Source organism: Bipolaris zeicola (genome assembly GCF_000523435.1).
Source record: "Bipolaris zeicola 26-R-13 unplaced genomic scaffold scaffold_28, whole genome shotgun sequence".
Lineage (NCBI taxonomy): Eukaryota > Fungi > Ascomycota > Dothideomycetes > Pleosporales > Pleosporaceae > Bipolaris > Bipolaris zeicola.
In genome coordinates, this window is record NW_006912077.1 from 159281 (window position 1) to 186969 (window position 27689).

At 48.0% G+C, this 27689-nt stretch overlaps 10 protein-coding genes across 10 annotated transcripts; 5 read left to right on the top strand and 5 right to left on the bottom strand.

The window, feature by feature from the left end:
• Window positions 1-306: 306 nt before the first annotated feature.
• Window positions 307-3834, top strand: COCCADRAFT_34453 (uncharacterized protein; the record flags this gene model as incomplete). Its single annotated transcript, XM_007711354.1, has 8 exons — window positions 307-826; window positions 1014-1233; window positions 1429-1733; window positions 1806-2328; window positions 2549-2806; window positions 3038-3098; window positions 3138-3440; window positions 3565-3834. 8 exons carry the CDS (start codon window positions 307-309, stop codon window positions 3832-3834), a joined length of 2460 nt encoding a protein of 819 aa, XP_007709544.1.
• A 1278-nt stretch (window positions 3835-5112) lies between these two features.
• COCCADRAFT_2761 (uncharacterized protein) lies at window positions 5113-6029 on the top strand (the record flags this gene model as incomplete). Its single annotated transcript, XM_007711332.1, has 4 exons — window positions 5113-5125; window positions 5274-5563; window positions 5615-5711; window positions 5776-6029. 4 exons carry the CDS (start codon window positions 5113-5115, stop codon window positions 6027-6029), a joined length of 654 nt encoding a protein of 217 aa, XP_007709522.1.
• A 675-nt stretch (window positions 6030-6704) lies between these two features.
• Window positions 6705-10295, bottom strand: COCCADRAFT_89036 (uncharacterized protein; the record flags this gene model as incomplete). The annotated part of the gene is made up of 2 exons (XM_007711389.1): window positions 6705-7690; window positions 7748-10295. 2 exons carry the CDS (start codon window positions 10293-10295, stop codon window positions 6705-6707), a joined length of 3534 nt encoding a protein of 1177 aa, XP_007709579.1.
• Window positions 10296-12378: 2083 nt separating this feature from the next.
• On the top strand, window positions 12379-12630 carry COCCADRAFT_88890 (uncharacterized protein; the record flags this gene model as incomplete). Its single annotated transcript, XM_007711390.1, has 1 exon — window positions 12379-12630. One exon carries the CDS (start codon window positions 12379-12381, stop codon window positions 12628-12630), a length of 252 nt encoding a protein of 83 aa, XP_007709580.1.
• A 607-nt stretch (window positions 12631-13237) lies between these two features.
• Window positions 13238-16590, bottom strand: COCCADRAFT_2763 (uncharacterized protein; the record flags this gene model as incomplete). The annotated part of the gene is made up of 2 exons (XM_007711333.1): window positions 13238-13435; window positions 13492-16590. The coding sequence occupies 2 exons, from the start codon at window positions 16588-16590 to the stop codon at window positions 13238-13240; spliced, it is 3297 nt and encodes a 1098-aa protein (XP_007709523.1).
• A 168-nt stretch (window positions 16591-16758) lies between these two features.
• COCCADRAFT_88902 (uncharacterized protein) lies at window positions 16759-17223 on the top strand (the record flags this gene model as incomplete). The annotated part of the gene is made up of 1 exon (XM_007711391.1): window positions 16759-17223. A coding segment is annotated over one exon (465 nt), but the record flags the coding sequence as incomplete, so codon positions are not given.
• Window positions 17224-17582: 359 nt separating this feature from the next.
• Window positions 17583-18203, bottom strand: COCCADRAFT_88872 (uncharacterized protein; the record flags this gene model as incomplete). Its single annotated transcript, XM_007711392.1, has 1 exon — window positions 17583-18203. One exon carries the CDS (start codon window positions 18201-18203, stop codon window positions 17583-17585), a length of 621 nt encoding a protein of 206 aa, XP_007709582.1.
• Window positions 18204-20807: 2604 nt separating this feature from the next.
• On the bottom strand, window positions 20808-21656 carry COCCADRAFT_34458 (uncharacterized protein; the record flags this gene model as incomplete). Its single annotated transcript, XM_007711355.1, has 1 exon — window positions 20808-21656. The coding sequence occupies one exon, from the start codon at window positions 21654-21656 to the stop codon at window positions 20808-20810; it is 849 nt and encodes a 282-aa protein (XP_007709545.1).
• Window positions 21657-22462: 806 nt separating this feature from the next.
• On the bottom strand, window positions 22463-23248 carry COCCADRAFT_34459 (uncharacterized protein; the record flags this gene model as incomplete). The annotated part of the gene is made up of 4 exons (XM_007711356.1): window positions 22463-22654; window positions 22719-22887; window positions 23011-23137; window positions 23191-23248. The coding sequence occupies 4 exons, from the start codon at window positions 23246-23248 to the stop codon at window positions 22463-22465; spliced, it is 546 nt and encodes a 181-aa protein (XP_007709546.1).
• A 2721-nt stretch (window positions 23249-25969) lies between these two features.
• Window positions 25970-27417, top strand: COCCADRAFT_88995 (uncharacterized protein; the record flags this gene model as incomplete). The annotated part of the gene is made up of 6 exons (XM_007711393.1): window positions 25970-26277; window positions 26327-26588; window positions 26638-26690; window positions 26741-26794; window positions 26852-26970; window positions 27017-27417. The coding sequence occupies 6 exons, from the start codon at window positions 25970-25972 to the stop codon at window positions 27415-27417; spliced, it is 1197 nt and encodes a 398-aa protein (XP_007709583.1).
• Between the last annotated feature and the right edge of the window lie 272 nt (window positions 27418-27689).

Here is a 27689-nt window from a genome sequence, read left to right on the forward strand (position 1 = left end):
GCATGCTAGTCCCAAGCATAAACACTTCTTTGGTCATGATTCGCGATAGAAGCGCCTTGAGTAACCAACGAGCAGAATATCGTGTGGCGCAGCGATGTGGGGCATGGTCCTGTGTTGAGAGGGCTGAAATAGGTCGATCAGGCAGAATCAATGCGACGAGGCTGAAGCGCCATTGCCTTGCGGCACACACTCATCCTCGCTGAAACAGCATGTCTATTCAATGTCTTACTGTCTTGCTTTTAACCACAGTCATAATTTCGAGAGCTTTCAACCCCAGTCGCACTTTCGGGAATGCCATCCAGCAATATGCACACCAGTTGTGCAGATTATCACGTCGCTTGGATGTGTCCTGGAGCCGACCTCGAACTCTTGCCTGCGAGGCTGATGCTTGATGAAGAGCACCCAACACCGCCTTACGATACCTACTACGACGAAAATACTTACGTATGCGGCACTATCAATGGTCACGCAGTTGTTGTTGGGACTTGTCCACCGGGAGGGACAGGTAATGTCAACGCTGGGCGCTTAACGGGGCCCATGTTCAAGACATTTCCTAACATTCGCATGGCGGTGCTTGTGGGAGTTGGAGGCGGTATCCCCCGCGAACAAGTACCTGACGATGCTCTGGATAATATTCACCTTGGAGATGTCGTTGTGGGATGGCCTGGTGACGACGGACCTGCGTGTGTATACCACAAGCGAGGGAAAGCCAAAGTTGACGGAATATTTCACATGGTGGGCACACTGCAAAACCCAGACTGGAGACTTACCCAAGCACTTCGTGTCCTTGCTAGCGACCATGAAATGGGAAAAAACTTCTTTCGATGTCCAACTTCGGAAGTTGCGGCGCACGAAGCGAGCGAAGAGATTTGCCCATCCAGGCCTCGAGCATGACAAACCCTTCAAGGCTGAATATCGTCATGTCGGCAGCCACGGATCTGGATGCAAGGACTGTGATGTAAGCAAACTGGTTCAACGCCCACAACGAACTAGAGAGCACCTATAAACGCTAGTCTCTCATCAAGGTAGGATTGCTACCGGCAACACAGTTATCCAGGACCCCGAGCTACGTGACAAGATTAGAGCGCGATGCAATGGGGCCCTGTGTGTAGAGATAGAAGCAGCAGGCGTTGACGCGAGTAGACGATGCCTTGTTGTCCGTGGCATCTCCAATTACGCAGATTCGCACAAAAACGACTTGTGGAGATCGCATGCAGCTGGTAATGCGGCTGCGTTCACAAGGGAGCTGTTATGCAGAATTCAACCGGTCGCAGTCAAAGACATGAAAGGATATCCTGAAGGTCATTTGCAGGTCTATTTAAGGCAATGAATCACATAGGATTATGGAAATATAACTTTGAATTATCAATAACACGTGTGTGTACCAGGCTGACACATTACAGCGCTATGGTTTGTTCCACTACCCAGACCTCGGTCCTTCGTCAGTCGGGGGAAACAGCTTGTCCTAATAGATACCCACATAGCCCCGGAAGGCTGTTGTCGATATGCTGTTTACGGCCTAGGTGGTTGCGGGAAGACAGCTCTCGCTCTTGAGACAGCTTTTCGAACACGGGAGCAGCAACCTCAGCGTGCCGTGTTCTGGGTACCTGCGATCAGCCAAGCAGGTTTTGAACAGGCATATCGAGAGATAGGACTACTCCTTCGCATAACTGGCATCACAGATGCTAAGGCCGATGTCAAGACACTTGTCAAGGCATGGCTGAGCGACGAAAGTTATGGGCAGTGGCTGATGATTATTGACAATGCGGACTATGAGAGAATACTATTCGACCCAATTAAATGAGGGAGCAACGGGGATCGGCTGATCGACTATCTTCCATACAGCCCAAAAGGCTCTCTCATCTTTACAACCCGAGTCGTAGAGGCCGCACACGACCTAGCTGCAAACAACGTCATAGAGCTGGGCATACTCGACAGGGAAGATGCTAAGGAGGTCTTGAGAACACGCTTGTTCAAAAAGTACCAACGCATTGTTAAAGATGAGGTAATGGTTGACGAATTTCTCAATATGCTCACTTGCCTTGCCCTTGCAATCGTCCAGGCGGCAGCATTCATCAACCAGAACAACATCCAGCTCTGCGACTGCATACAGATGTATCGAGCGAGCGAGCAACAGGAGACTCAGCTTCCCATTGAAGAGTTACAAGACCAAGAAAGGTATCTAGAAATGAAAAATCCCATCGCAACAACTTGGTATATCTCATTCAACCAAATCACGCCACGCGACAAACTAGCAGCCGACTACCTGTCATTCATGGCATGTACAACGAATAACGATATACCAGAGTCAATGCTACCGGCCGAAAGGTTACAGGTAGAACGAACGAACGAACACGATTGGGACATTGAAAGCATACGCTCTCATAACTGAACGAAAGTTTATACGTGACGAGTGCGAATTTCAGCAAGAGCAGACACAAAGGCCGAAGGGATCATTCGATGTCCACCCACTAGTGCACTTAGCAATGTAAAGCTGGTTGAAATCACAGAGCCAGTGGCTCGAATGGGTGGAAAAGACGATTGTAAGATTGGAAAAGATTGTGCCACGCAGCGATTCCAAGACAAGGGAAGTCTGGACAACATATCTGCCTCATGCCAAATACGTCATGGCTATGTCTGAAACCTCAGAGCAGAATTTGGGGTGGAGCCTGCTTGAGCGAATAGGAAAATGCGAAATGATTCTGGGACAATACAGAGCGGCGGAGGAAACGTATCGTCAGCTTGTGTTGAGAGCAGCTAAGGCGCTTGGCCAGGAGCATCCACTTATCGCAAGTTATAAGAATGAGTTAGGGATAGCACTATCTGAGCAGACCCGATACAGAGAAGCAGAAACGATGTTTAGAGAGGCGATAGTACTACGTGAAAAGACTATTTGCCGAGAGGATAAGAAGATAAGATTTATCAGAAATAACTTAGCAATTGCACTAAGACGCCAGGGCCATTTGGAAGAGGCAGAGCAGATATATCGACTGATGATAGCAATGAATGAAGAAACCCTGGGCAAGAATCACACAAGAGATCTAAACAATATGAGCAACCTAGCGGCAGTGCTGAGTGATCAAGACAAAAAGGAAGAGGTGGAGCAGATATTCTAAGAAACACTAGCGCTAATAAAGAAAGTCTCGGGCAGTGAGCACCTATACACTATAGACATCATGAATAGGTTAGCAAGAGTGCTACGGCAATTAGACACGTATGAAGAGGCGGAAAAAATGTCGCGAAAGTCACTAGAACTAGCAGAGAAAGTCTTTGGCAAGGAGCACCCACGTACTTTGGCTAGAATGGGTAGCTTAGCAGTGGTGTTAGGAGATATGTGCAAATACGACGAGGCGGAACGAATATACGTAGAAACGCTCGGGCTAGCGGTAAGGGTATGGGGCAAAGAGCACTCGAAAACGCGGAACTGCTTGGAAAATTTTGTTGCAATGCTACAAAAGCTAGGTAGATACGAAGAGGCTGCATCTGTACTGGATAATATGGCTTAGCTATTTGTTCATGAACACACCATGCAATATCAAGGCAACTTTTACTCACACTTACAAGATCAACCACCTAAATAGTTGGGATGTTGTCCGCGTCCGCTGCTTGGGGACGACTGTTGCCGGCGCTGTACTGGCGCTTGGTCGGAATATTGTTCACGTCCGCTGCTTGGGGACGGCTGTTGCCAGCGCTGTATTGCCGTTTTGTAGGAATGTTGTCCACATCCGCTGCTTGAGGGCGACTGTTGCCGGCACTGTACTGACGTTTGATGGGGATGTTGGAATCCACAGCTTCAGTTCTACTAGTCAATGGCTGAGTGGGCATGGCCGCTGAAAAAGCCAAAAGACTCGTGAAAGTGAAGAGGGTAGAGAAACGCATTGTGGATTACACTCAAGTTTTGATTGTACAAAGTGGTGTGTAGAGATTTCTTTCGTTACGGGACGTCTTTATAACTAAATTCTTGCAATTTAACTGCCGCTTCTCTTAATGCGGTTGTCGTGAGAGCGTATAGGTGAACTGCCGAGAACTCAATTCGATCTACGTTGGAAATCACACCACAGTTTCATCACCGCTATCATCATCGTCAAATTTCTTACCGTGTATCTCTCCGTTGCGGACATCCTTGCATGCTAGAACTAACTAATCAGCTTGCAAGTTCGGGACAGGAGTCTGTGATTTGAATAAGCTAATTGGTCGGTTCTCGCACCGAGGGATGTCCGTGACGAAGGGATACAAGCTAGCATAAGCATGCTGCTATTATAACTACCGAAGGTGTTATGAGGAGTTTCCTACGACCCTGTAACAGAACACGTTAATATCCTATCACTATCTCGTATATGCTCATCTTTCCCAAAGAAGCTGCACAGGTGATAAGCTTACCCTACTAGCGTATCCTTGGCACTACTAAAAAGCCGCTATAATCAAATAAACTTCGCGTTCTCTTTGATGCATAATGCAGTATCACCTCAACCTTATAGTTCATTTGAGAAGCCACAGCTTACAGAGCTTAAGTTATTTCTCATAGTACAATGGTTCAAAAACAATTCACATTAGATTTACGTAGTAATCAAACAAATGAAATTTGTTTTCTCGTTACTGATCTTTCGTGATCCGGGGACTACTACTGCATCGGCCCTACTAGCTATCTCCTGCCGATTAGAGTGCCAAGTACACCAAATGTGTGTTACAAACCCTGGTATAGACTGTAGATCGGTTGACCAAGATGTTCCCCTTGTTTGTAGGGTGTACACGCCACGTCAGCTGATACGAGGTATCCGCATTTGAAGCCGTATCTATCCCTAACTGAGCTATAGTATACTATTGGCATCATCATATCAAGTCTCATCACGAGAAGGTTAGCTGTCGTTCCTACTACGGTTGAACTCGATGCTGTTCAATCTTGACTTCCTAATCTCTACAAACCATATTCACGTTGTACAGTCTTTGTTGTACAGGAAGTCATACACAACCTTCCACCAAACATCCATTGTTAATCAAGACTATGTCAACTATTTCCGATGGTTTGCCAGACATCGCAGAGCAAGACGAGAAATTTGCCCTCTTATACCAAGAAGAGGTATCAAGAAAGTCGTCTTGCTTTAAAAAGCAAACATGGCTGGTAGCCGTATGCGCGATTATCCTCACAAATCTACTTTCAATTGTTTTTACCGCAAGATATATAAGATCCCAGAGTTACCTATCATACTCCTTGGACCTGCCTAGAAGTATGTGTTTTTATGTTTCTCAAATTTACGAAGGCTAACTCTTTTAAGTGGAAGGACTTTATCCTGAACTTGACAGATCCCACATCCTAACTCAGTTCAGCGAGCATAGGGTCAATGGGACAAGTAGATGGTCAGCTCCACCAAGCCCCTCAGTAGATAGAGCTTGGCTAGAACTAGGAGTTCGCGATGTTGGATTTCTCGTTCCAAAGACAGTCGGTATCAGCCATGGTCTTGATCCTAGAGAGCAAAAATATTACCCAAAAGGAACATATCGCAGCGATTCTGAACTAGAAGGATTCATCGTGTTTGTTCAAGCCTTTCACGACCTACATTGTTTGGTACGTTTAGTACTACCTTTACGCTATCAAAGCATTGCTAAGGTGCGATAGGATGAGCTCCGAAAAGCCCTCTACTTCAACAAACCCTACTACCGCCAATACGAAGATGATAATCTCGTGCCGGAGTGGTTCCGCGTAAGCCATATTAGTACGTGATTCAAAGTTCAACAAACTAGACGCTGTGATAGAACAGTGCTAACTTATCCCATCAGATCATTGTCTAGACAATATTCGTGAGACCTTGATGTGTGCAGCTGATATAGGGGTAATACCAACCGTATGGACGGGATCGCATAATAGCTCCATTAGATTCTCTAACAAGCATCAATGCAATAGTTACGATTCATTGCTAGAGTGGAAAGCGAAGTGGGATGCAGATCATCCTGCTTTCGCAAAGGAGTTGCCGGAGCAGTTTCAAGCACCTCCAGATGCAGTTTTTCATGACCCTAGCGAATGGGTGGTCTAAGTTATAGCATCAAGGTAGTTCAATAATCTACTTTTCATGAACGTCAAACGTCAAGTGAACACAACTCATGCACACACGTACAAGATCAGCAAAAAATCCATTTTGAAGAAAAAAACATGCAATTTCGCTAAGAATGCTACGTAATGCAATCTAGGATAGCGACCATCAACCACCTGACCAAACGCCTCTAAACCTAACCCAAAAGAGACCCGAATCGCTCAACGCCGTATGATGAAGCAAAACAAACAAGATGACATACTGGCCGCATCATGAGGCAAAATGAAATCGTACATATCATTCGTGAAAAGAGGCATCAAAGTACCATGAGATATAGCAAAAAGGGGCTAGCATAAAATAAAAAGGAAAGACAAGAGCAGAGAATTGAAGATGCATGTATATTAAACCAAAAGCTATTTAGGCAAAGGAAAGAAAAAGAAGAAAGGAAAAGAAGATGTCGCGAGACTAATAATTTGGGTGATATCAAATAAGAACGTGGGGCAGAAAAGGTATCAAAGAACAAAGACCAAGAAAGAAAAAAAAGAAGCGAATGGAAGATAAAACTTCAGAGTAATACAGCGTGATCATTTGGTCCTTTGAATTGGGGGTAAAAAGAAGAAGAGGAGTTGGAGGAAGGCATGAAGAGGAGGGGGTAAAAAACGATCCTAACAGCAATTTTCAAACTTTTGGTCCTCGCGAACCGACCCGTGTCTTCTCGTGTTCGCGCATGTAAAAATCAATAGACTGATCAAAGGAAATGGAGTGAGAAAGGTAGTCTGACAAATCATTTGACGCTTTCCTACCACCATCATTGTCATCGTTGTCGGAGTCCTCGGTTGCGGAGAAATAATCGTTGACAAGGGGATCGCGGTGTGATTTTCCAGCTCGTGTGCGGGATTGTGTTGTGTCTTTTGCTGAGCCAGTGTTGGATGTAATCTTCTTCGTCTTCGTCTCTGTTTTCGCCTTTGCACCCTTGCTTGTACATGTGACATCGCTGGATACAACCTCCATGGAGTCGACTGGCTTGGAGATACTTTGATGGGAATCTAGTGCGGCGATGCTGGGCGGACGGATCGTAGTATCCGACGTCTTTTCCCCCAAAGCCTTGTTCTCAACATCAGCGACGCGGACTATGTTTTTGGGTCCAACGCTTGGTATCGACTGCCGAGGCACAGACGTTACAACTTGCTTCTCTTCTTTGTGGGGCGATGCTGGGGTGGTGAAAATGGATATCGCCTGAGGTTTGATCTCCGATTCAGTACCACGGACACCTTCACCGAACAGGGTGCCATCCTTCTCGTCCCAGAGCCTCTCATCGATTCGTGCTTCCTCGTCCGATGAAAACTGCAAGTCTTTGATACTCCCATCAAGGCTATGCCGTATCCGTTCGCTCTCATACGACACCCGCTCTGGTTCCCCGAACCCCGAATCTTGATGCAAAGGCATGCGATATCCTTGTGACGCCGGAAGACTTGTTCGCACTCGTCTTGATAGGGGTTCTGGTCGATCGAATATCGAGAATCCCGTGCTGGTCCGCGATGGAGGTTCCGTGCTGGGTGCCGAGGAATCCATGGCAACATCGTACTCGAGGCCGGCCAGGGTGGTAGAGTCGGGCTTTTGCGGTTGTTGGCTGTCATAATAGTAATCTGGAGTTTCAGCAGGTTCTGGGGGTGTGTGTGATGGCTGCGGCCATGATTGTGCAAGATGGTGCACCCGCTCACTAAATGAGGCATCATTGCCGCTACCGTGAGATTGTCCTTTTTCAGACGATCCCTGCAGGCTGTTTCTCATCGACTGCGACTCAATAGGCTGGAGTCCACTTCCCATCGATAAGCCCAGTGGGGTTTCTTCGGAAGTCTTACTGCCTATGAATGAATCCTCCATCTCGCCTGGTGGACTCGCAAAGCGGATGTCTTTCGGCTCCTGCGTTGCAAACTCATGCACGTCAAGGTCGCCACAAGCTCTTTGAACAAGCTTAGTATCGCCATCCACGTAGACTTGCTCCCATCTTGTTTCCCTGCTAGCCGGTAGGCTTGCAAGCTCGTTTTCGAGCTCTGAGTCATCTAACGACATGACAGATCGATGGCCAGGATAGGGCGAGCGTGAGCAGTCACTTCGCCTATTTCTGTCGCTGATACTGAGAGGATGTGGGGAACGACCGCGCTGAGAGCGTTCGTTGGGTATGATGTAGGAGCCGGAAGATTCGGGGTACTCTGTGCGGGGGACATGGACCTCTTCGAAGAATGACTGTTGCCTCGACTGGCGACGATGGTTGGAAATATCCTCCAGGTCTACAGCTGTCCTAGGATCGATGTATTCCTTGTCGCTCCTATGCGTGGAGATGCTGTCTCTCACGGTAGCCCTTGGCTTGAAGTCGACTTCTAGGGTATTTTCGGGGAACCGCTTAAGCAGGTTTGCAGCTGACGGTCTGGACTGGGGTGACTCGCTCAAGCATGCTCGAATGATGTCACGGAAGTAAGGTGGGATGTCAGTATCGCGTCGATCCAGTGTGCGGGTCAACGGTCGCTGCTGGCGCTCAGGTTCATCTTGCTGTTCTGCTAATGCCCAAAGCACCATACCAAGCTGAAACAGATCAGACTTGACACCAATGTATATCGATATACGCTGTCCACTCTCTATGAGCTTGGCAAGTTCCGGTGGCTCCCATCCAACTGGGCAGCCGCGGCGGTTGATATCGATGATTTTGGCGTTGTCATCATTATCAATGACAATGTTGGACAGGGTGAAATCTCCTTGTACGAAGCCAGCTTCATGAATCTCTGAAAGACCCTGAATGATCTGCCGTGCCCATCGCTCCCGGCGCTCCCAGTAAAGATGACTTGTCGTCTTGAAGTCGTAAATCATATCGACCAGTGCACCTTGTTCAGCATAGCTAATCAGGAGTCCCTTGATGAGCTCGTTTCGTTGATCGACAATAACGCCTTCGAACTTGATGACAGACTTGGAGTTTTGTACGCTCACAAGCGCATTGATCTCGTAAAGGAATTCTTCGACCGCGTCTGGCCCAGGAATTTCCTTCTTGATCAGTGTCCGGTTGTCAACCGAGACTTTGTAGACAAAGCCAGAAATGTGGGAGTCAAAAGCAATCGCGTCTTCACGAAATCGCTTGCAATCCAGATGCACAATCGCCGAAACAGCCGGATACGGAATGATTTCGTTCACATCCTCTGTGACGTGAACATGGAGGCGACCATCTGTTGTTTCCAATTTCAGGTTTGTCACAGTGTCGTAGAACTGTATAGCTGGCAGAGAATCGCGGATGGCCTCATAAATACGCGAACTCTTGTCACGCTGGTAGTGGAGAGACTTGAGATCTGCCTCAAGTGAGTCTGGCTCCATGTTGCGGTAGTCGCAGGACACTGTGACCCTTCTCCATCTGTTTGGCTCCTCGGCAAATGTTACAAAGAACTTTTCGCGGTCTGACATGTCCCGGAAGTGCATGCTCAGGTTCAAAATCCATTTTGCTTCCAACTCTTCCTGCAACCGGATATCATCAATGACGGACCCTGAGTGATGTGAGCTATGCTCGGAAAAGGTGTCCACTACTTCAACAGGTGGTGGTGGCGGTAGTGATGCGGGAGGTGGAGGTGGAGATTGTGACGGTTGCGGAGGGGGAGGGGGAGGAGGCAGCATCAGTTCCCCAACAGAAGCGCCTGCAGACATGTAGTCTTCGGGTTCCTCGACGCCATAGTCGACCTGACGTGCACCGGGTGGGAGATTCGAATCCGGACCTCCACCTATAGTACGCTCTTCCATGACGGGGTGCGGCTCTTCCTTCACATGACTTTCACACAAACTCAGGACGTTAGGCGCTGACATGGAAGGGGCGGAAAGGGGAGGTGGCGAAATGTCCCGTTTTGAGGGAGCTGAGCTCTGGCGGTCGACCGAGGCAGCTCTCCTGTGTTCGCCCGGAACGGGGACCTCGAGCAGTTTATCCCTCTTTTCACTCTGCATCCGCTTGAACGTCAAGGGTCTAGGCAGCCCTGGAATAACCTTCTTGCTGCCTCTGCGTCCCAGCAAACCAGCACTCGAATGCGGTCGTGTGGGCTCCTTGTTCTTCTCTTCGGCGGGCTTCGGGGCTTTGGTCGACGATGGCGGCGGTTCCTGCTCCTCCTTCTTCAGCCAGGCGCCAATCTTTTGAAAGCTCAGGTGATCCCACATGCTCCTGTGCTTGCTGACTTCTGCGCGCGCCCTCTGCCTACTGCGGCTGCTGCTCGTCTCGCCATTGTCCGCTGATGGCAATGGCATCTTCTTCTCACAACGGCTCTCGCACACGTCCCACGCTGTGCAGCGCCGTGTGGGTGGTGTGTCGGCTCGTTGCCAGCCGTCTGATGGTCGGGTGGTTGCCTTCGCGGTGTGTCGAGGACCAAGTGACTCAGACAGGCGGTGGCAGGCCTTCTATTCGCGCGGCGAGGAAATTGGCAGGTCGGATCGGATGGATTAAAATTGTGCTATGGGTTTGGCGCCAGCTGCATGCTGTGTCGCGATCATGTGCCACTGTGGCTTCCTGCGTCCACCAACCTAGTTCCTGCTCTGTGCCTCGATGCTGCGATGGCGCATTTGCCCCTCTCTACCCTAGACTTTTTTCTTTTCCTTTGTTTGTTTCTTTGTTTTTTTCTTCCCTTGGTGCTAATCTCTGCAATTCAATCTCGGCAGTCCCAACGTGCAAATGACAGACAGGAAAGACCGATAGGTGTTTTATTGCCGCCCAAGCGACATGCCAGGGAGCGGGTTGGCGCCTAACCTTAATCAAAGGCAGGCGGACGACGGACGGAAGCTCCAGCGACGGGCGAGGGTCAATGGGGCTGTCGAGGGCAGGCGGACAGGCAGTCGTCGATCGTCGAAGGGGGCTGGGGAAGGGCGGGAAAGGGGAGGGCAGGCAGCGATGAATGCGACGTGCTCGATGAGTCTGATGTGAGTTGGGATGAGTGCGCGACAGAAGGCTGGGCTGGTGGCAGCCAATGAATGCGGACTGAGGGCGCGACTTTCTCCGTCGAGCCGGCTTAGCAACACCACCACGTTAGCGTATCCCGACCGACTCAGCAAATCAAATACCCCAGGGCCAATCTATTGGCACCTCGCACAAGCCTGCAGTACCGGTACCAATGTAATCAGAGTTACACCAAGGTGGGGGACAGGCTGAAGGGGGCGAAGGGGGGGCGAGGGAAAAAAAGTGAGGGCGGATTTCAGCAGCAAAAGTGCGCAGCAGCATAGCACCGTTTTGGGGGTTGCTGTCATTGTCGTTAGACAGCTGGCGGTCAAGCGCCTGTTCCGGCCATTGGGCCACAGCAAAAAAAAAGAGGGCCTTTTTCAGCCTGCAGGATGCGCAGCACGCAGGCAGACAGGCAGCCAGCAAAAGTCCGAATTCGGGTACATTTTGGTCAAATCAAGCGCTGGTGAGGCAAAGAAAAGCCGCCTGGTACCGCCGACTCGGTGCCTGATTGGCCTCTGTCGTGCGTGTGGCAGCCAACTACACCAACCTGCGGTGAGAGTGACACACGGTTTGGCTTTTTGGCATCAACGTCACTCACGCCCTGACTCTCCGGCACCTCTCTCTGGATGCATATGACAAGCCGGCTGCTACCAGAATCTGCGTTGAAGAGCCTTCACGGGTCACTACCCCTCTGGCGCCATCCCGCCCCCTCATTAATCCTTCACATTGGCATAGCAGCAAAAAACCCCTCTTTCGGGCCTGCATACATTAGCCCAAGCAGAGACGAGGGCGAGACTACTGCACCTCGAGGTCTTCGCGGAATCGTCCCTCGATGCTGACTGGAAACTCTGCATGCAACTGCCCTTGCTCCCCACCCAACAGGACGCAGAGCCAACCGTTTTCGCTGCCTCTCGAGTCAACCGGACATGGAAAGACGGGACAACTCGCCAAAGGTGCCTAGATAGCTCCGTTCTTGCGAGCAAACTTCTCAACGGCAGTTTCAGGATGCTTGCGCAAAAGCAGGTACAGGGATGTGTTAATCTCACTTTTTTTCCTTCCTTCTAGTAAGTATTACAGCTTTCCACCGGCGTCTCCTGCTGCATTGGTTCCTCAGCAGTCTTATCGGTGTCTAATATACCTATATATATACACACACAGTATATGTACGTGTATTCACATGCAATAAATATGCCACGCTGCGCCCCAACAAAAAAATTATGCAATTTCTCTCTTCATAGCTCACCTCTGAACAAGATGACGACAACCTTGTTCATAGTACATCATCACTACAAGCACAAATCTCCGCCGCCTATGACAACGTCCCTCTACCTCGTATCGACCAAAGACCAAAGATCGAGAGATTGCCAACCTTGATTCGTGCCCTCTAGTTCGCAGAGTATGCGTTGTCTCTTCCCATCACTCTCCCTCGTGCAATCTGCCCGGCTGCCAGCTTACCTGCCGTGTGTCCGCATCATCCCTCCTGACACGTCAATATGGTTCATGCCCACGCAACACATTACACTTGCAGCATGCAGGGCCACGCCACGCCACGCCACGCCACGCCACGCCACGCCACGGTATGCCACGCAGTCTCATAACAAGAGAGCAAAGGAAGCCGTGCGAACCAACGCACAAATCCAAAACAGATAGACATCCGATGTGGCTTGTGCGGTGATGGACAGTACAAGAATAAATCAAACCAATGGTAGGTCTATAGAGGGCCAACGTGTAGTTGCATGTGGGATAAGATGTTACAAGTATGCACTATGCGGCGGCTGGCGCGCAATATCGTATATAAAATCTTTTGTTGGAAAATTCAAACCGCTTCATCTTCGTTCCACCAAGACTAGATTCGCGAGGTTGACAAACAGCGATATTGCCTGTCGCAGCATTGTGCGAAAAAAAAGGTACGCCTTGTACATTTACGGAAACGTACCGGGTAACGGACCGACCCGCCTTCTCTTCTTCTTCCCTCGCCCGTGTTTCTAGCAAAATCATAGCAAAACGTCATCCATTCTCTTTTGCATAAAAGAAAGACAACACAACGATTGGAGCCCACTTGGCATTGATGTAGAGAAGAGAATTTCATTCATCGCTTCATTACCCAAGTTGCAGTCGATTTCGTAGCCGCCCCGTATTCTTCATAGCCCAATGCTTTGCTAAACAGCATCATTAAAAACGCCTAGAATGCGCTTGCGTTGCTACAACCCCATATCTTTCGTATTCACTGTACATATCTTACATCTAGGAGTCTAGCTTAGTCGTCGTCATCGCCAGACTCTTCCTCCTCCTCCTCTTTCCTCTTTTGCTCACGCTTCTTACGGTCACCCTTCTTGGACTTTAGTTCCTTCTCCCACATCTTGTTGGCGGCTTCCTTGTCGAGATCGGGGAACACAATGTCAAACACTTCCCGGTACCATGACACGGGGCGGCCCTCGATGCCTTCTTTAATGTTCTGTTCGCAAGTCAGCCAATCACGCTCTCCTAATGTAGATAAAACATGACACGTACCTCCGGTAGTTCCAGCCAATCACTCATATTGTCGTGTGGGAAAATCACTGTTTTTGCACCTGCCCTTCGTGCTGCAACAGTCTTTTCGCGTAGTCCACCAATTCTCAGCACTTTTCCAGTAAGAGTAAGCTCGCCAGTCATAGCAACATCGTCTCTAATCTTTTTGTTGAGCGCTAAGCTGAGCAAGCTGGTGGCCATTGTGATACCAGCGCTTGGCCCATCTTTGGGCGTACCGCCCTCGGGGCAATGCAAGTGTATCCTAGCATGCTCGAAGAATCTGTTCTTTGGGAAATCGCGAGCCATGATGCTCTTTGCGAATGAGTAGGCAACCCCAGTCGACTCCTTCATAACATCTCGGAGGGATCCACTGCGCTCGAGACCAGGTGATGACGAAGCGGATAGCGCATTTTGCAGGATGGATTCAATGTAGAGCGCAGAGCCACCCATGGAGGTCCATGCTAGACCCATGGCTACACCAGGTGGCGTAAAGTCGTATAGGCGGTCAGAGGTAAAAATTGGTGGGCCGACGTAGTCCTTGAGATTGTCCTTGGTGATTGAGACATGTACTGAATCTGGTACCTTGAGAGCCACGCGGGGCTTTTCGGTAGTCTGCTCCTCGATGTTCTTTGGGGTCTCCTTGGGGTCGTTCTCGTTCTTGTTTGATTCCTGTTGCGCAGCCTTGCCCTCTTCAGTCAAAGCTGCGGCTTCTGGAAGGGCCTCCTCGCCCACATCAGTGACAATCTTCAAGGCAGACTTCCGGTAGACCTTTTCGATATGCTTCTTGAGATTTCGCACACCCGACTCACGGCAGTATTTGTTGATGAGCTCGACAATTGCGTCTTTCTCAAGCACAACGTCGGCATCCTTCAAACCACTCATTTCCTTGGCCGCAGGAGACAAGTACTTCTCAGCGATTGCAATCTTCTCGTCGGAAACATAGCCCGAAAGCCGTATTACCTCCATACGGTCAAGCAGTGGTTGCGGGATGGTCTCGTCCATATTGGCTGTACACACAAAAAGGACTTTGGATAGATCGACAGGCACGTCCAGGTAATGGTCTAGGAAGCTGTTGTTTTGCTCTGGGTCAAGTAGCTCGAGAAGGGCAGATGCTGGGTCACCATGGTTACTGTTCCGGCCAATCTTGTCGACTTCATCAATTAAGACGAGTGGGTTTTCAGTTTGGCATTTCTTGAGAGCCTGAATGATACGTCCAGGTAGTGCACCAACATATGTTCTGCGGTGGCCTTTGATTTCTGCCACATCGTACATACCACCGACACTGAAGCGGTAGTACTGGCGGTTCAAAGCACGAGCAATTGACTTTCCGATAGATGTTTTGCCCACACCTGGCGGTCCAACCAAACAAAGGATCTTACCTTCAACAGTGCCACGCAGTTTTCCGACAGCGATGAACTCCAAGATGCGGTCCTTTACGTCTTTTAGACCATGGTGGTCTTCATCCAAGACTTCGCGTGCATGTTGAATACCAAAGTTTTCGGCGCTACGTAAACCCCAAGGAAGCTGTGTGAGCCAGTCAAGGTAGTTGCGGGTTACATTAAACTCTGATCCGTTGGGCTCGAGGCCTTGCAGCTTGCTCATCTCCTCCTCGAAGACCTTGCGCACGGCTTCGGGCATAGCCAGCTTGTTGGCCTTTTCGTTGAACTTCTCAATCAGTTTGTCTTTGCCGTCAGACTCAATGCCGAGCTCACGTTTGATGCCTTTCATTTGCTCCATCAGCATGTATTCGCGATGCTTCTTCGTAACTCGGGCGTTGACATCGTCTGCGACCTTCTTTTGCAGTTCCGCGCTGATGAGTTCCTTCTTCAGAAGCTCCAGCGCTTTGCTCAGCCGCTTTTCAATGTCCATCTCCTCGAGCGCGTCTTGCAGCTCGTGTGACTCGGCTTGTGCTACAGCAGCTGCAAAATCGGCCAGCTTGACGGGGTCCTCGCCAACATTCATGGTAGTATGTACAGAGAAGGTCGAGACATGGTCTCGGAACAGTGGGTTTAAGAGTGCGACACCCTTGAAAGTGTTGACAATCTCGTTGACCAGCACCTGGATTGTCTTGTTTGACCTTAGGTCGAAAGGCTCCTCAACCATGTTGTCCACGTCGGCGATGCTGACCTTGCGGCCCTTGAGAATGGTGGGGACCAGGGCGCCTTGGGCCGTCTTGGTCTCTTCGGTGGACTCCTCGAAGCTGGCAACGACATCGCCCTTGGATTGGGTCGCAGCTGAATCCGCCTCTGGTGTTTCGGAGCTTTCGTCCAAAGTACTCTCGGCTACTGATGGCTCCTCCTTGGCTTGTGCTGGCGGCTTCAGACCCGTCATCTTTATGCGGCGGTGCGGGTAGAGGACGCAAGTCATGGCGAAGTTATCATCGGCACCCACAGGGAATGCGCTTGTAACCTGGCAGAATGTGCCCACATCGTAGACCTCGTTAGGGTCGTCGATAACGTCCTTGTCAGCGCCCTCATCCTTGAACATGAAGGCTCCAATGTACGGTTGCCCCCGCTTCACCATGTCGGCGATTGCCTGGCCGACCTCTCTGTCTCTGATTGTGATGGCCTTGTAGAAGCCAGGGAACAAGGGGCGCTTAACGAGTGGTATCGCCATAACCTGCGGGTAGACGTCTGGTATCGTGGGTTTGACGAGGGCGCGTTCGGAGCCCTTTCGTTTCTTGCCGCCGCCATCACCGCCGTCGCTGCCTCCAGTGCCTCCGCCTGCTGCGCTGCCTCGCCCGGAACCGGTGCGCGGGGGTATTGGCTCTGGCGTGTCACTCTTGCCCTCGACCTCTCGGTTTCTCTGCTGCTCCTTGAGCTTCTTCAGTTCATCTGTCTCTTCGGCTGCGCCCTCGTCCAGTGGCTCAGGTGGTATCTTGGGGTCTTTTTCCTTTTGCTTGCTCAGCGATGTGGAAAAGCTGCGGTATGCGAAGAGGGCGGCGGGTGGCGAGGGGCATCGGTGGAGCGGCCGCGCAACCAGCGATGCTGTGCATTGGGCGGGGAGATATCGTGACGATGATCTGGTGGTGAGTTTTGTACAATTCGAGCGCGATGCCTGGCGGAGGGCTGCCCGCCACGGCAGGTTCTGGGTCTGGAGCATGATGTGTCTGTTTTATGAGTGCGGCCAGGCGGCGGAAAGTCTTATGTGTGTATACAAAGAATGAGAGTAGTGTGCGTGGAAACACGCAGCACACGTGTTCTCGCCACGTGAATTGATGCGAGGAGAGGAATAATTAAACAATGTGCAAATATAAAAGGCGATGTGGTAGTGGCGGCATATGTATCGTCTATGTACGCATCAATTGATCAGCAACGTCGGAATCTCGACATCATCACCGCACGTCCAAGCTCCTCCTCCGATAGCCGCGATGGCAAAACCTCGGCACCACGCGACACTTGGATTCCATTAACTCGCACCTGCTCTACTACCCATCTTTCCATGTACATTGTTAATACCACATACAACTGCATAGGCATCCATACATCTCTCCGCACATCTCACCTCATTCAGCGCCTCTCTGTACTATACTCTGTTATCCTCGATCGTCGTGTCCGCACCCCCGTCGCGATGACAAAGTCTATTTCCAATGCTGTAGAACATTCTCGAATGCCGCCCGCCTCTGCAAACAACAGCTGTGCAAACTTCCACAGTCTCTCAAACCCACATACTAGTACATGTATTCACTCAATCCCATTGTGCGCATGTTCCGGGTACTTTGAACTCCATTCTTAAATATATCATGAAATCTATGCTCCTTTACAGCTCTGTCTGGCTTCTATCCAATGGCAATGGCCTCCATCTTACCCACCAAACTCAGACATGCCACCGGAGCTAGATTCGCAACCATTTGTCCTATCCAAGAATTTGACCATATGACCTACCTCTCCCAGGATGCTGAAGCCGTCCCAGATGGTTTCCATAGCCTCTATATGTCCAGCTCACACGACTCAAGCTTTCAGACTGATGCCATTTACCACCACTAGACAATAGTGGTGCATTCCTTTCCTCTTTCCCTATTCCATTGCTTTCTATCCACAAAATCAATTTCTTTCTAGTCCCGGGCTCAATAGTTTGCGAGCCTGCGCATTGCACTATGCAGCGTCAGGTGTTACAGCGCGAATTGTCGCAACCTTCTGTTCGGCCGTCTTCTGCAGGGGCTTGCGCCGAGGAACCCGTACTTCGCGATTGTTAATCTTGTTCCAGATATCTGAAGCGATTGGTTCTTCAGCGGCATAATCAACATCTACTGGGTTCACTGGGTTGACATTGCGCATTGTGCCTGCTCCAAGTGCACCGTGCATCCGCTGATCTTGGGCATGCTTGACAGTATTATGTCTTCCACGGTTATTCTCGTCTACCACCTCGGCCGTCAGGAATACTCGCTCCGATGGGGCGATTAGGCCTTCTCCAACCTGGTGTTCAATATCTACGCGAGGTGCTATTGGATTTGCTATTGGCGTCATGTTCACCTGTACAGCGTGAAGATGCTCATATGACCGACTGCTGGGATGTACACTTTTCGAATGCCCAATTTCCCGGAGTTCGAAACTTTCGCTTTTGGCTTGTTCGTTTTCTTTAGTATGTTGCATGCGTTCCTCGTCATAGCCCGGGAAGAACTGCCGCCTGTACTGATGGTAGCCAAAGTAGGTTACTAGCCCTGCTATCACAAACGTCATGAGGACGAGTACCATTATGAGGGCCCATGCATCCATGGTCGAAGAAGGGAAGCTGGTAGTTGGATCCAAGACTGGAAATGCTTTTGGGTTGATGTCTGTTGCTATGTGGGGGAAGCATCGAGCACAGGAAAAATATTTCCTTCTTATAGTAAGCCCAGAGAAGAGAAGAAGTTTCATGATTTTTAGTGTGGCGACTATGGCCAGCTCTCCCCTTCACAATGTACTAGTAACAATGCTGTTGTCTCGATCACATTCCGGTAGTTCACAAGAGCAAGAAGTTGTGTGAATCTGTGCAGGCACCTTCAGACACGTCGTCCATAGTAGAACTTTCTCTACTTTGTGAGAGGGATATGCTGTCGCATTGTGCCAGCTTCAACAGTCATCACAAGTATGAGCTGATCAATTCACACCTTTTGGACTCAGAGGATGATTTGTTCGTGACGATCAGCCACCTTCCGTAGGAAACTCTGTTTATATCCAAGGTATTAGTTATGTATTTAAAGTGATTAGTGGCTAAGGGCTGTGGGATATTCAGCCAGTCCACAAGCAACACCAAAGAGCCTATGTATCAATCTGATGCTTGTTGGGTGGTTTGTAATATGCTTTGGCGCTATTATAGTCCTGGACCCGGTCTAGTATGCAAGAGCACATATTTCTTCGTATGCACAAGATTGATTTTGGCATCAAAGAGAAACATATGAAATCATAAAATCATCTCGAATACCTAGATGCACCTATTGTTTATATCCGAAAGTCATGAATCAAACTACCTCATTTCCTTTAGAGTATAGGGCTATTGTATTATTTTGACGGGGTCATGTTGATACAGACACTAGCCACTTTGTGACCTTTAAGCAAGCTTTTGCAATGGTATTCGCGAGGTCTCTTGCGTTGATGTCTAAACAACAGCAATACGTTTTCCAGCTTCAACTTCCGTTACCAACACTCCTATCCCCTGCCGTATTCGTATATAGTCGTAGCAACACCATCATCAATCGTTATGCATCCAGTTCCCTGTGCTGGAACACATCCCTTTAGTGGAATGTAGCTGTCCTGTCATATGAATCATCCATGTATCACGGACGTTCATTACTGCATACACATAGAGCTGATCCGAGCGGCAGAATGGCGATCGCTCGCTGACCAAGGCAAATGGGTAGCAGTAGAAGGTTCCGCCGTCTTGTTTGAAGTTGTTTTCGTGTGAAAGGTCGGCAGCGCATGGATGCGTTATTACTTTAATACTGGGTGGAACCGCAGGCATGTCGTGGTACTATTCAGTAGGATGCGGGTCGGATTCACTCTGCGCCGAGATCTGGTAGTAGAGGAGTAATGGGAGAACTGCGTGGAAAGTGGACCAAATTATCTTGGCTTTTCTAAGGTATTGTCATGATGCCAACTAGAAGAGTCGACCAGAAATGAACCTTTTGTATTAATAAGAGTGTACTTACTACAAATATGGCCGCCTTCTTAGCATGAGGTTATTGGAAAGTAACGTTCGTTACTATGTGCCGAAAAGCTCTATATGCCGAAAATAGCCAATCGGATGGCAACGAATGGACTATGATTATTGACATATTATAAGAGAACACACAAAAGCTGGTAACTTTATTCTTCCCTACATCACAATCAATTCTTCCTATATCTCCTACTTGATTCACCACTACCTAAGCTAAACCTTTCTCCACAAAAACACATGCTTTTTCTTGCAACCCTACGCCTTTCGTACCTCAACTTCTATTCAGAGAAAGAATGAGATGTCCACTATGTCACTGATAGGCTTACATGTAAGCTTGCGTGATCGCCTTTGCAAACCTTCGCCTCTCACCATCGATCTGGCGAATAAGACGCTAGATATACCTTGGAAAAAAGACACGATTGTTTCTTTTGTTTCCAAGTCACAGCATTGATTCTCTTTTATCTGGATACAGACATCCTGACCATATACTCGGAGTATAGAAGGTAGAGACTTGGAGACTTTAACATCTAATATGCTCAAACGATTAGACGAAGAAATAGTACAAAATTGAAATTAAGTATTGATTGGATATGTTATAACTATTTCTAATGAAGCTTAAATATATTCAATCATCCTATATGTATTCTACTTATATAGCGTTATTCCAAATAGACTATACCGCATCAAGGTGTACTATATTAACTTACCAATAACATCATATGCAGCGTACTTTGCTTTCCTAATCCTTAGACTAAAGGGAGTACGATACCTTGTAGCAACATATTAGAGCCATTAAAGCGTCTCTGACTGAAACTGATGCAATAATAGAGCGATACCAGGCTGAGCGAATTGGAGCTGCTAGGCAAGCAGCCAACAGGAGCCGAAACGACGAACACGGTCAACCCCATGTAGCGCAGACATTCAAAGCGGAAGTGGCATATTCAATCTTTCGGTTCACATCTCCTGGACTGCTATTCTTTTAGCCAGTTTTAGATTCGGGGCTACGGCTAGACGATGATGAGCAGCAAAAGGAGGCAGATAAAGAACGCAAGAACCTTGCTAGTACCAGTGACTGCGAGACACAAGAAGACCCAAACCACCAACTCTATGATAGTCACCGCCATAATACTCGTGAATATTAGAGTGCCAGCGATATAATATATACCCCAAGCCATTTGAACAGGTCAGTCTTCATCCGCTCCCTGAATAGCAGAAACCACCTTGCCTTTGTTACATTCTACGGTAATCGTTGTATTCTTCGCAACTGCTGGTCGACTCTCGTGTACTTGGAGTGGAACCAAATGAACGTCGTCAGGTCGAACTCCAATGTGAGCTCCTCTTTCTTGATCCAGCCTCTTGATCCGTGCTTGTCTCCGTCCCGCAAAGGCTCTGTGGATTGATGCTGGAAGTAGAGCGACGACATACCAGGCGGTGATGAAGAAAGGAACAACGCAACCGAGCGCAGATCTTTTGCTGTATATTTCGTTGAATACCAACGCTGCATAGCAGGCCAAGAGGCACACAGCAAGTGTGACTACCATAAAGCGTATGGTTGACCTTCTCATATCCCACGCGTATTCTGCCAAGCCATTACTTTCTTCGTTTCTCTGATGAGTCGATAGAAGGGCTCCTTTTTCGGCCGGTAGTGGTACAAGACCCAAAGCCAGGACTAGAATGTCACACAGCCATGGCAGAGGCTTGGTGACGTGTACAATACGGCGCTCTGGCCATGCAACGTCCTTTAAAGCCAACGGTATGAGCCCCATGACCAATGCAGTGGCTGCAAACTGTTGCTTCCGGCTTTCACCACAGGACTCGAAGAGACAATCTGCTGCGGTCCAGCAACTTTGTACGTCATTTTTGAACTTATCAAACTTCCAGTACGGTTTGAATGGCGAATAGGCCATGATAAATTCAACATTGTCGGGGCATTGGCCGGTCCCAATTCGGTCGCTTCCCGTTTCGCCGGCGGCTGCTGTTACAGTGACTTGAAAGAAGAGGATGAAGAACAACGTTCGCACCGTCCTCGTCATAATGCGGTATCTTGTACAGAAAGAAATTTAGTAAATACGATAAACCGTGGAGGTAGGAAACGAGTGACATTCAAGTCAGTTTCAGCCTGACGGCTGCATGGCTATTTACATGTATTAATGCCAAGCATGATCCAATACTGTGTGCATATCTAAGCCTCATGTTTCACTCCATGCTGATTGGCAGATACCATGTGATATGACATGCAACACGAGCGCGATTCATTCCCCTCAGCGCATAGACTGAAAGAGGTTAAGCTGCAGATGGAGTGTGGGGGCGAATTTACAAGGCTGAACAAAAGGCAGTTTGCTCTATCGATAGATGCGGCATGATGAAGTGTGCGATCTGTGGGTCCTTAAATGAAATGGACTATCCATGTTTTGCACTTGAGTGATCCAACTCTGGTACCTGCGCCTCTATTATAGCCAACATCAACAAGGCGTATCCATCACAGTGTGAACATCTCATCTTGGCCTAGCCCTGGGTCAAAAATCGCATTCAGGAGCACGCCTCAGGACTCAGCCACCGGTTGATACAAACAATACATGCTTTTTCACTGACTTTGTTACTCATATATATAGCAGCAGCATTCTTTGCGCTTTCGTGCATTGAGCGGATGTCTAACGTCGGAGAAGCTGCAAAAACAACATTTGATGAGATTAAATGGACACTAGCAGCATTTTGCAAAAATGCAACAAAGACATACAACCTGGACATAACACAAGGAGATATACCGCGAATTCTGGAGAGCTTGTAGCGGTACCAACGAATTGTAGTTGGTTTGATATGTTTATATACGAGTTTTCAATCAATCGTGATACGCAAATTTCCTTTTACCAATCCGAATCTCTTCATTGGCGTATCGAAAAGACTCGACACTCGCCTTGAAGAGAGTGATGCGATCACAAAATTGACGCTCTACTACTACATCGATGAATTTTGTCCCAGTCGAATTAATCCTTGGTTCTTCAATGGCGGGGTCATCATTGCAAAGGATTACCTAAGGGCGGCGTTAGCGGCCACCGGCCACAAGATGGAACAAAGCCAAGCACAAATGGCCTCACTTGACGTAGATAATCGAAGCAATGTTGCCAATGCTTATTGCCTACTCCAGACCTAGGGCCTCTGTGTCCATGGTCGCGACGCATGTGGATGTGTGCGGGATTTGTATCTTCTTTCAGCCCTTGCACAATGCTTTGGATCATGGCGAGGCAGTGTAGCTGGTGGAAAATGCTGATATCGTATTGATCCAGCTCGCCATTTGCAGATGGAAGAATCAAAAACCCACCATTTTAGGGGATTGGATCGTCCCAGAGCGGATCGCAGATGTGTGCCAGGCGCTCATATTCTTCATACTTACTAAAGGTTATGCTTGATTCAGCAGGGCAGTTGAATATGAACGGACGGAGGTTTGATGATGCTGGCAACGGAATGCATTGGGGAGTTTTGATGCGGAGATACGCGAATGTATACGATATTGAGTCTTAATTCGAGAGTGATATGTTAAAGGAAGGATTAGAATAAGAGAGAGGATACTAAGAATGCGGAAGTACACAGGTGTCTTCAGCACTTTGGCAAAAGGTATATGTTGCATTCAATCACGATCAGCAGAATTAGCACCGCTAGGAAATTCTCGCTTTGTATTTTCGCAATGCTGACAGCGAATAATGTGACGATTTCCCACTTTTCAGAGGAAAGAGAGTGGGAGGATGAGCTGTAACTCTTGCAAAGGTTTCGATGCCGATGAATTATACGTTGATATTGTACTTGAAGATTTACGCTGAAATGAAGGTTTGATATGTGGGTTATTAGTAAAGAAGGAAGATCAAAGGGCCCTGAGTAACACCCAGTCAGCTGTACTTGTCGTCACCAGAACCCAATTTGGGATCAGTTTCGACCGTATTTTCTGGGTTCCTGCCGGGCTTCAAGAGGTCCTCCTTGCTGATGCCTCAGGAGTATACCTCGGAAAGTAGGTGCCACGACTCGTTCGTCTTTGATGAAGGAGGGCCGCGAAGTAATTTCATGGGCACATCAAAATTGTTCCGTTTACGATTTTCGTAATAAAATGCGGGTCAAAATACTAACGTACTGGTTCTAAGGAAGAATCGGGTAAACATGTCCGTCTGACCAATTTCGATTCTTGGTTTAAACACCTACCGAAGTGATCGTTACTATCCGTGCTCCAGTATTTTAAAGATACTCTTGGAAAAAGACAACACTAGCAACTATGGAAGCAAATGAGAACAGGAAAAGCAGCAAATTGATTCTCATGCGCTATTTGAGCTTCTCAAACTGAACATTTCCAAGGCTAGGGTTTTGAAGAACGTCAGCATCGTCATCCATCGGAGTCTGCTGCACCAAAATAAACACGTAGCTGTATCTCATGACACGATTTTCTCACCTTTGCGACGATATGCTCGGTTTCGGATCCTTTGAGAGGTTAATATGATTGCATTGTACGTATCTTGAAAGATTTACGGCTGGGTTCGCTTTAAAAGAACCGAAATTCGTTTCCCGAGTTCTTAACCGATGGCCAGATATTATGCAGGAGATTGGTTGCAATAAAAAGCGAGAGTAGTATGAAATTCAAAACAGAGTGACTGTATATCGACGAAACGCAACATAGCCCAACCCCTCAAATCAAGGTGTCTCTCCTAACAAGAATTTTACCTAGATCAACATCGTTAAAACTAGAGAATTGTCCAAGTGAGGACATGAAGCTGCGTATTGACTGTCCGCAAGCGAGGTGTTGCTGATCACGGGCCTAACCGCATTGCAAAGATCTTGCAGGCTATCTTGGGGAATGCGGAACCACGTAAAGCTACGACCATATTAGCTAGCAATAGATGCACATACTGGTAAAGGCTCGGTTCAGCTAGGCCATCTGTGATATATGCTTACAAAGAACACTAGTTAGTCTACAAAACTAAATGGATATCAACGCCTACAACTGGAGAAAGTTGCGCTATAACTGAGACGTGATCGGGAAAAAAGATCAGATAATCATGTGGTCTTGAGCATTTGTAACATAACAGGTGGCAATACATGCGTTCGCAACTAAATCGAAAGCGCAGCTCGGAACTCAGTCCGGAAATACCGGCCAAGGATCGAGCATGGGGTTCTATCGTGCACCCAGCCTCTTTGTAATGAAATATAAGTACTAGTTATAAAATTCGCCAACATTGCACAAAATCCCACAGCTCAGAGTATCACAGCATTATAGCATTATTAAGCACTCCGTGACTTGAAGAAGTCTAAACCTTAACGATACGACGTAAACATGAACTTTTTCGCTACTATCGCTCCTCTTGTTGCCATCGCCATTGATGCTCCCGCTGCCGAGCCTGAGGCCGCCTAGGCTCTCGTTGGTAAGTACTAGGTAGATTAGCGGCATTTTTGAGTTAAAAGCTAATAAATCGAAGCTGAGAAGTTCGTTGACGAGTACTTCTTGAATTTATAGAGGTCGTCAACTAAGGGGTTGCAAGCCTTCATTAGAAAGCCCTAGGCCGCTTTGCAAACCAGCGTAGCCTCGTCAATATTTTGACGCAACAATACGTTATCCTAAGAAACCAAAAAATAAATAAAGCACAAACTTCTGGTATGAAGAGTACTAAAAGAGATATAGTGACGCGATGAATACTGCCAAAAGAAAGCATTGGGACGATATAGATAGGAAGAAGCGCTACACCCTAAGATAAAAGCACATGTATGCTATTTAGAAGCGAATTAGCTGCGGCATGATTGGAAATCAGCCCGACTAAGTTGCCTGATCAGGAAATAACCAGGGGCTCCGAAGAATGCGCCTTTTATTAGGAAGCGAGCGGCTTCCAGCTGAGCAGAGATGGGCGTTGAGAGCCCGCGATTTCGGTCAGCCACACATGGTCATTAGGGCCAACTCCGGGAACTCCGATTCGTTACCAAATTGTCCAGGATTGTGAAGGTTTCCGTGCAACATGCAAGATTCGATAGATTTTCGGAACTTGGGACAAGCATAAATCCAATGGCGTTTCCCGGAAGGCAAAGGATAGGTGAATCCCACGCTCGAAATGGACGAATTGGAAGCGTCGGAAGTATTCTACTCATAGATGCGAATGCGAGTATGCTCAAGAATAAAGTTTGGACGGGCTTCAAAGACCAAACCTACCCCCTCTTCGCGCGAGCAAACAAACAAATCTGAAACTCTTAGTCTTTTAAAGATGGATGCAACCATTTATATCGTTATCAGTGGTGATGTTTTGACTCACGCCGGCGAGAACTGCCGTTTGGATCTGTGATAATCACCAACTTTGGCACACCACAACAAAAGCTTGCCGGTATGGCACCCGCGCGCGATGAAAAGTTCCTACCAGAGGTTTGGAGTCTTTACTCAGTTGGTGCATTATGGCTTCTTATTAGGTTCGCAGTGCGCCTTCGTACTGTTGGAGTAACGGGGCTGCAACTTGATGATGGCTTCGCGTTCATTGCACTGTTCGCCTGGACCTACACGTGCGCCGTAACAGAAATAATGTATCACACTGGAACGAATGCCGACTACTCTGCAGCTGAGATAGCTCTATTCGACGATGACAAGTTTGCAGAAGTAGAGTTTTCAAGCAAACTCTTCCTAGGCTCTTGGTACGCCTAGTAAGTATAATACTATCGCATTACTGTAAAGATATTAACCAAGAATAAGCATCGTTCTGATCTTTAGTCTCAAAGGTGTCGTCGTAATGCTCTACCGGCGAATCTTCCTGGAGCTCTGGCAAGTGTACATGCTACGGTTCACTATATGTCTATGCTTGTCAGGATTCACGGCCACCACACTGGCTTTGAGCCTCTCATGCCTGCCATACCACCAAAGATGGCAGTTAGTTCCACATCCACCTCTGGTATGCACCGCGTCACCGAAAATACTCATTCTTGCAAGCTGTCTTAACGCTACGACAGATGTTTTTGTAGGTCCATTGATCACCGCCAATCAGTACCCATACTAACACATCTAAGTTGCTTAGTATACCGGTTCCGCTTCTTTGGCAGTTAAGCAAGCCTCTGTATATGTATGTGGCCTTGTTTCTTTCTCAATGCGACTAGATCCTTATATACCCAGTCGGCTTAGTATTTTTGTCCTTTTGGCCTCTGGTCTCTTCGTTCTCGCAGCATGGTGAGTGATTATGCTTTGATCTTCATGCAAAAGCAAGGCTTACCATTAGGTTGGAAGTATAACTCGTGTATCACTCACTGTCGTACCCAACATATTTGTTCTTAATATTGCGCGCTGGGGTATACGAGAGTTCTGCATCGCCATTGTTGCTGTTAACAGTGCCTGTCTGCAACCTCGTAAGCTTTCATAGCCCTTACTTTGCATCCCCCGCTGAGCCATTAGTATTCCACAGATCGTTCTGGGCCATTCGAGGACCTCATCCAGCAAACCGGAGTAATAGAAATTACGTCTTCGCATCTGCACAGCGCGCCCGTCAACGCTTTACGAAAGCGAGGAACCGCAGCCATATTCTAGACTCTATATCTGCAGACGCATCCATCAGCAATGCATCTATGAAACACGCAACTATGAAACAAGAAAATGTGGGCAAGATCAATGTCTCGGAGGATCCAAGACATGGAATCATTTCGAACCAACCACGAAATGATCAGAACAGCAGTGGAATGGAAAATGTATCAGCCATCAAGAGCTTAGAAGAGCTTGATATAGAAAAAGGCGAAGCATCGCTAGCAAGACAGCCTGAACAGACAGTGGTAGGTTACTATTTGGAAGATTTAGGGTGAGAAACTAACCATAGCATTGCAAACTTGGAGCAATAGTTTCTGTTTTAACCTTTTCAATAATATAGTACACAAAGCATGACAAAATTTACCACGAATTGGTATCACAGTCAACCTATATCACTTGACGTTATGTTAACGTGAGCGGCAAGCGAAGCGGCCGGGTAAGCGAAGCGGCCACCTTTGCCAAGACTATACCTTCTTTCACCTTAAGCAACAATGTCTCAACAAAACAATATAGAATCGCTCTCTCGTGAGAATAGGGTTATCCTAGC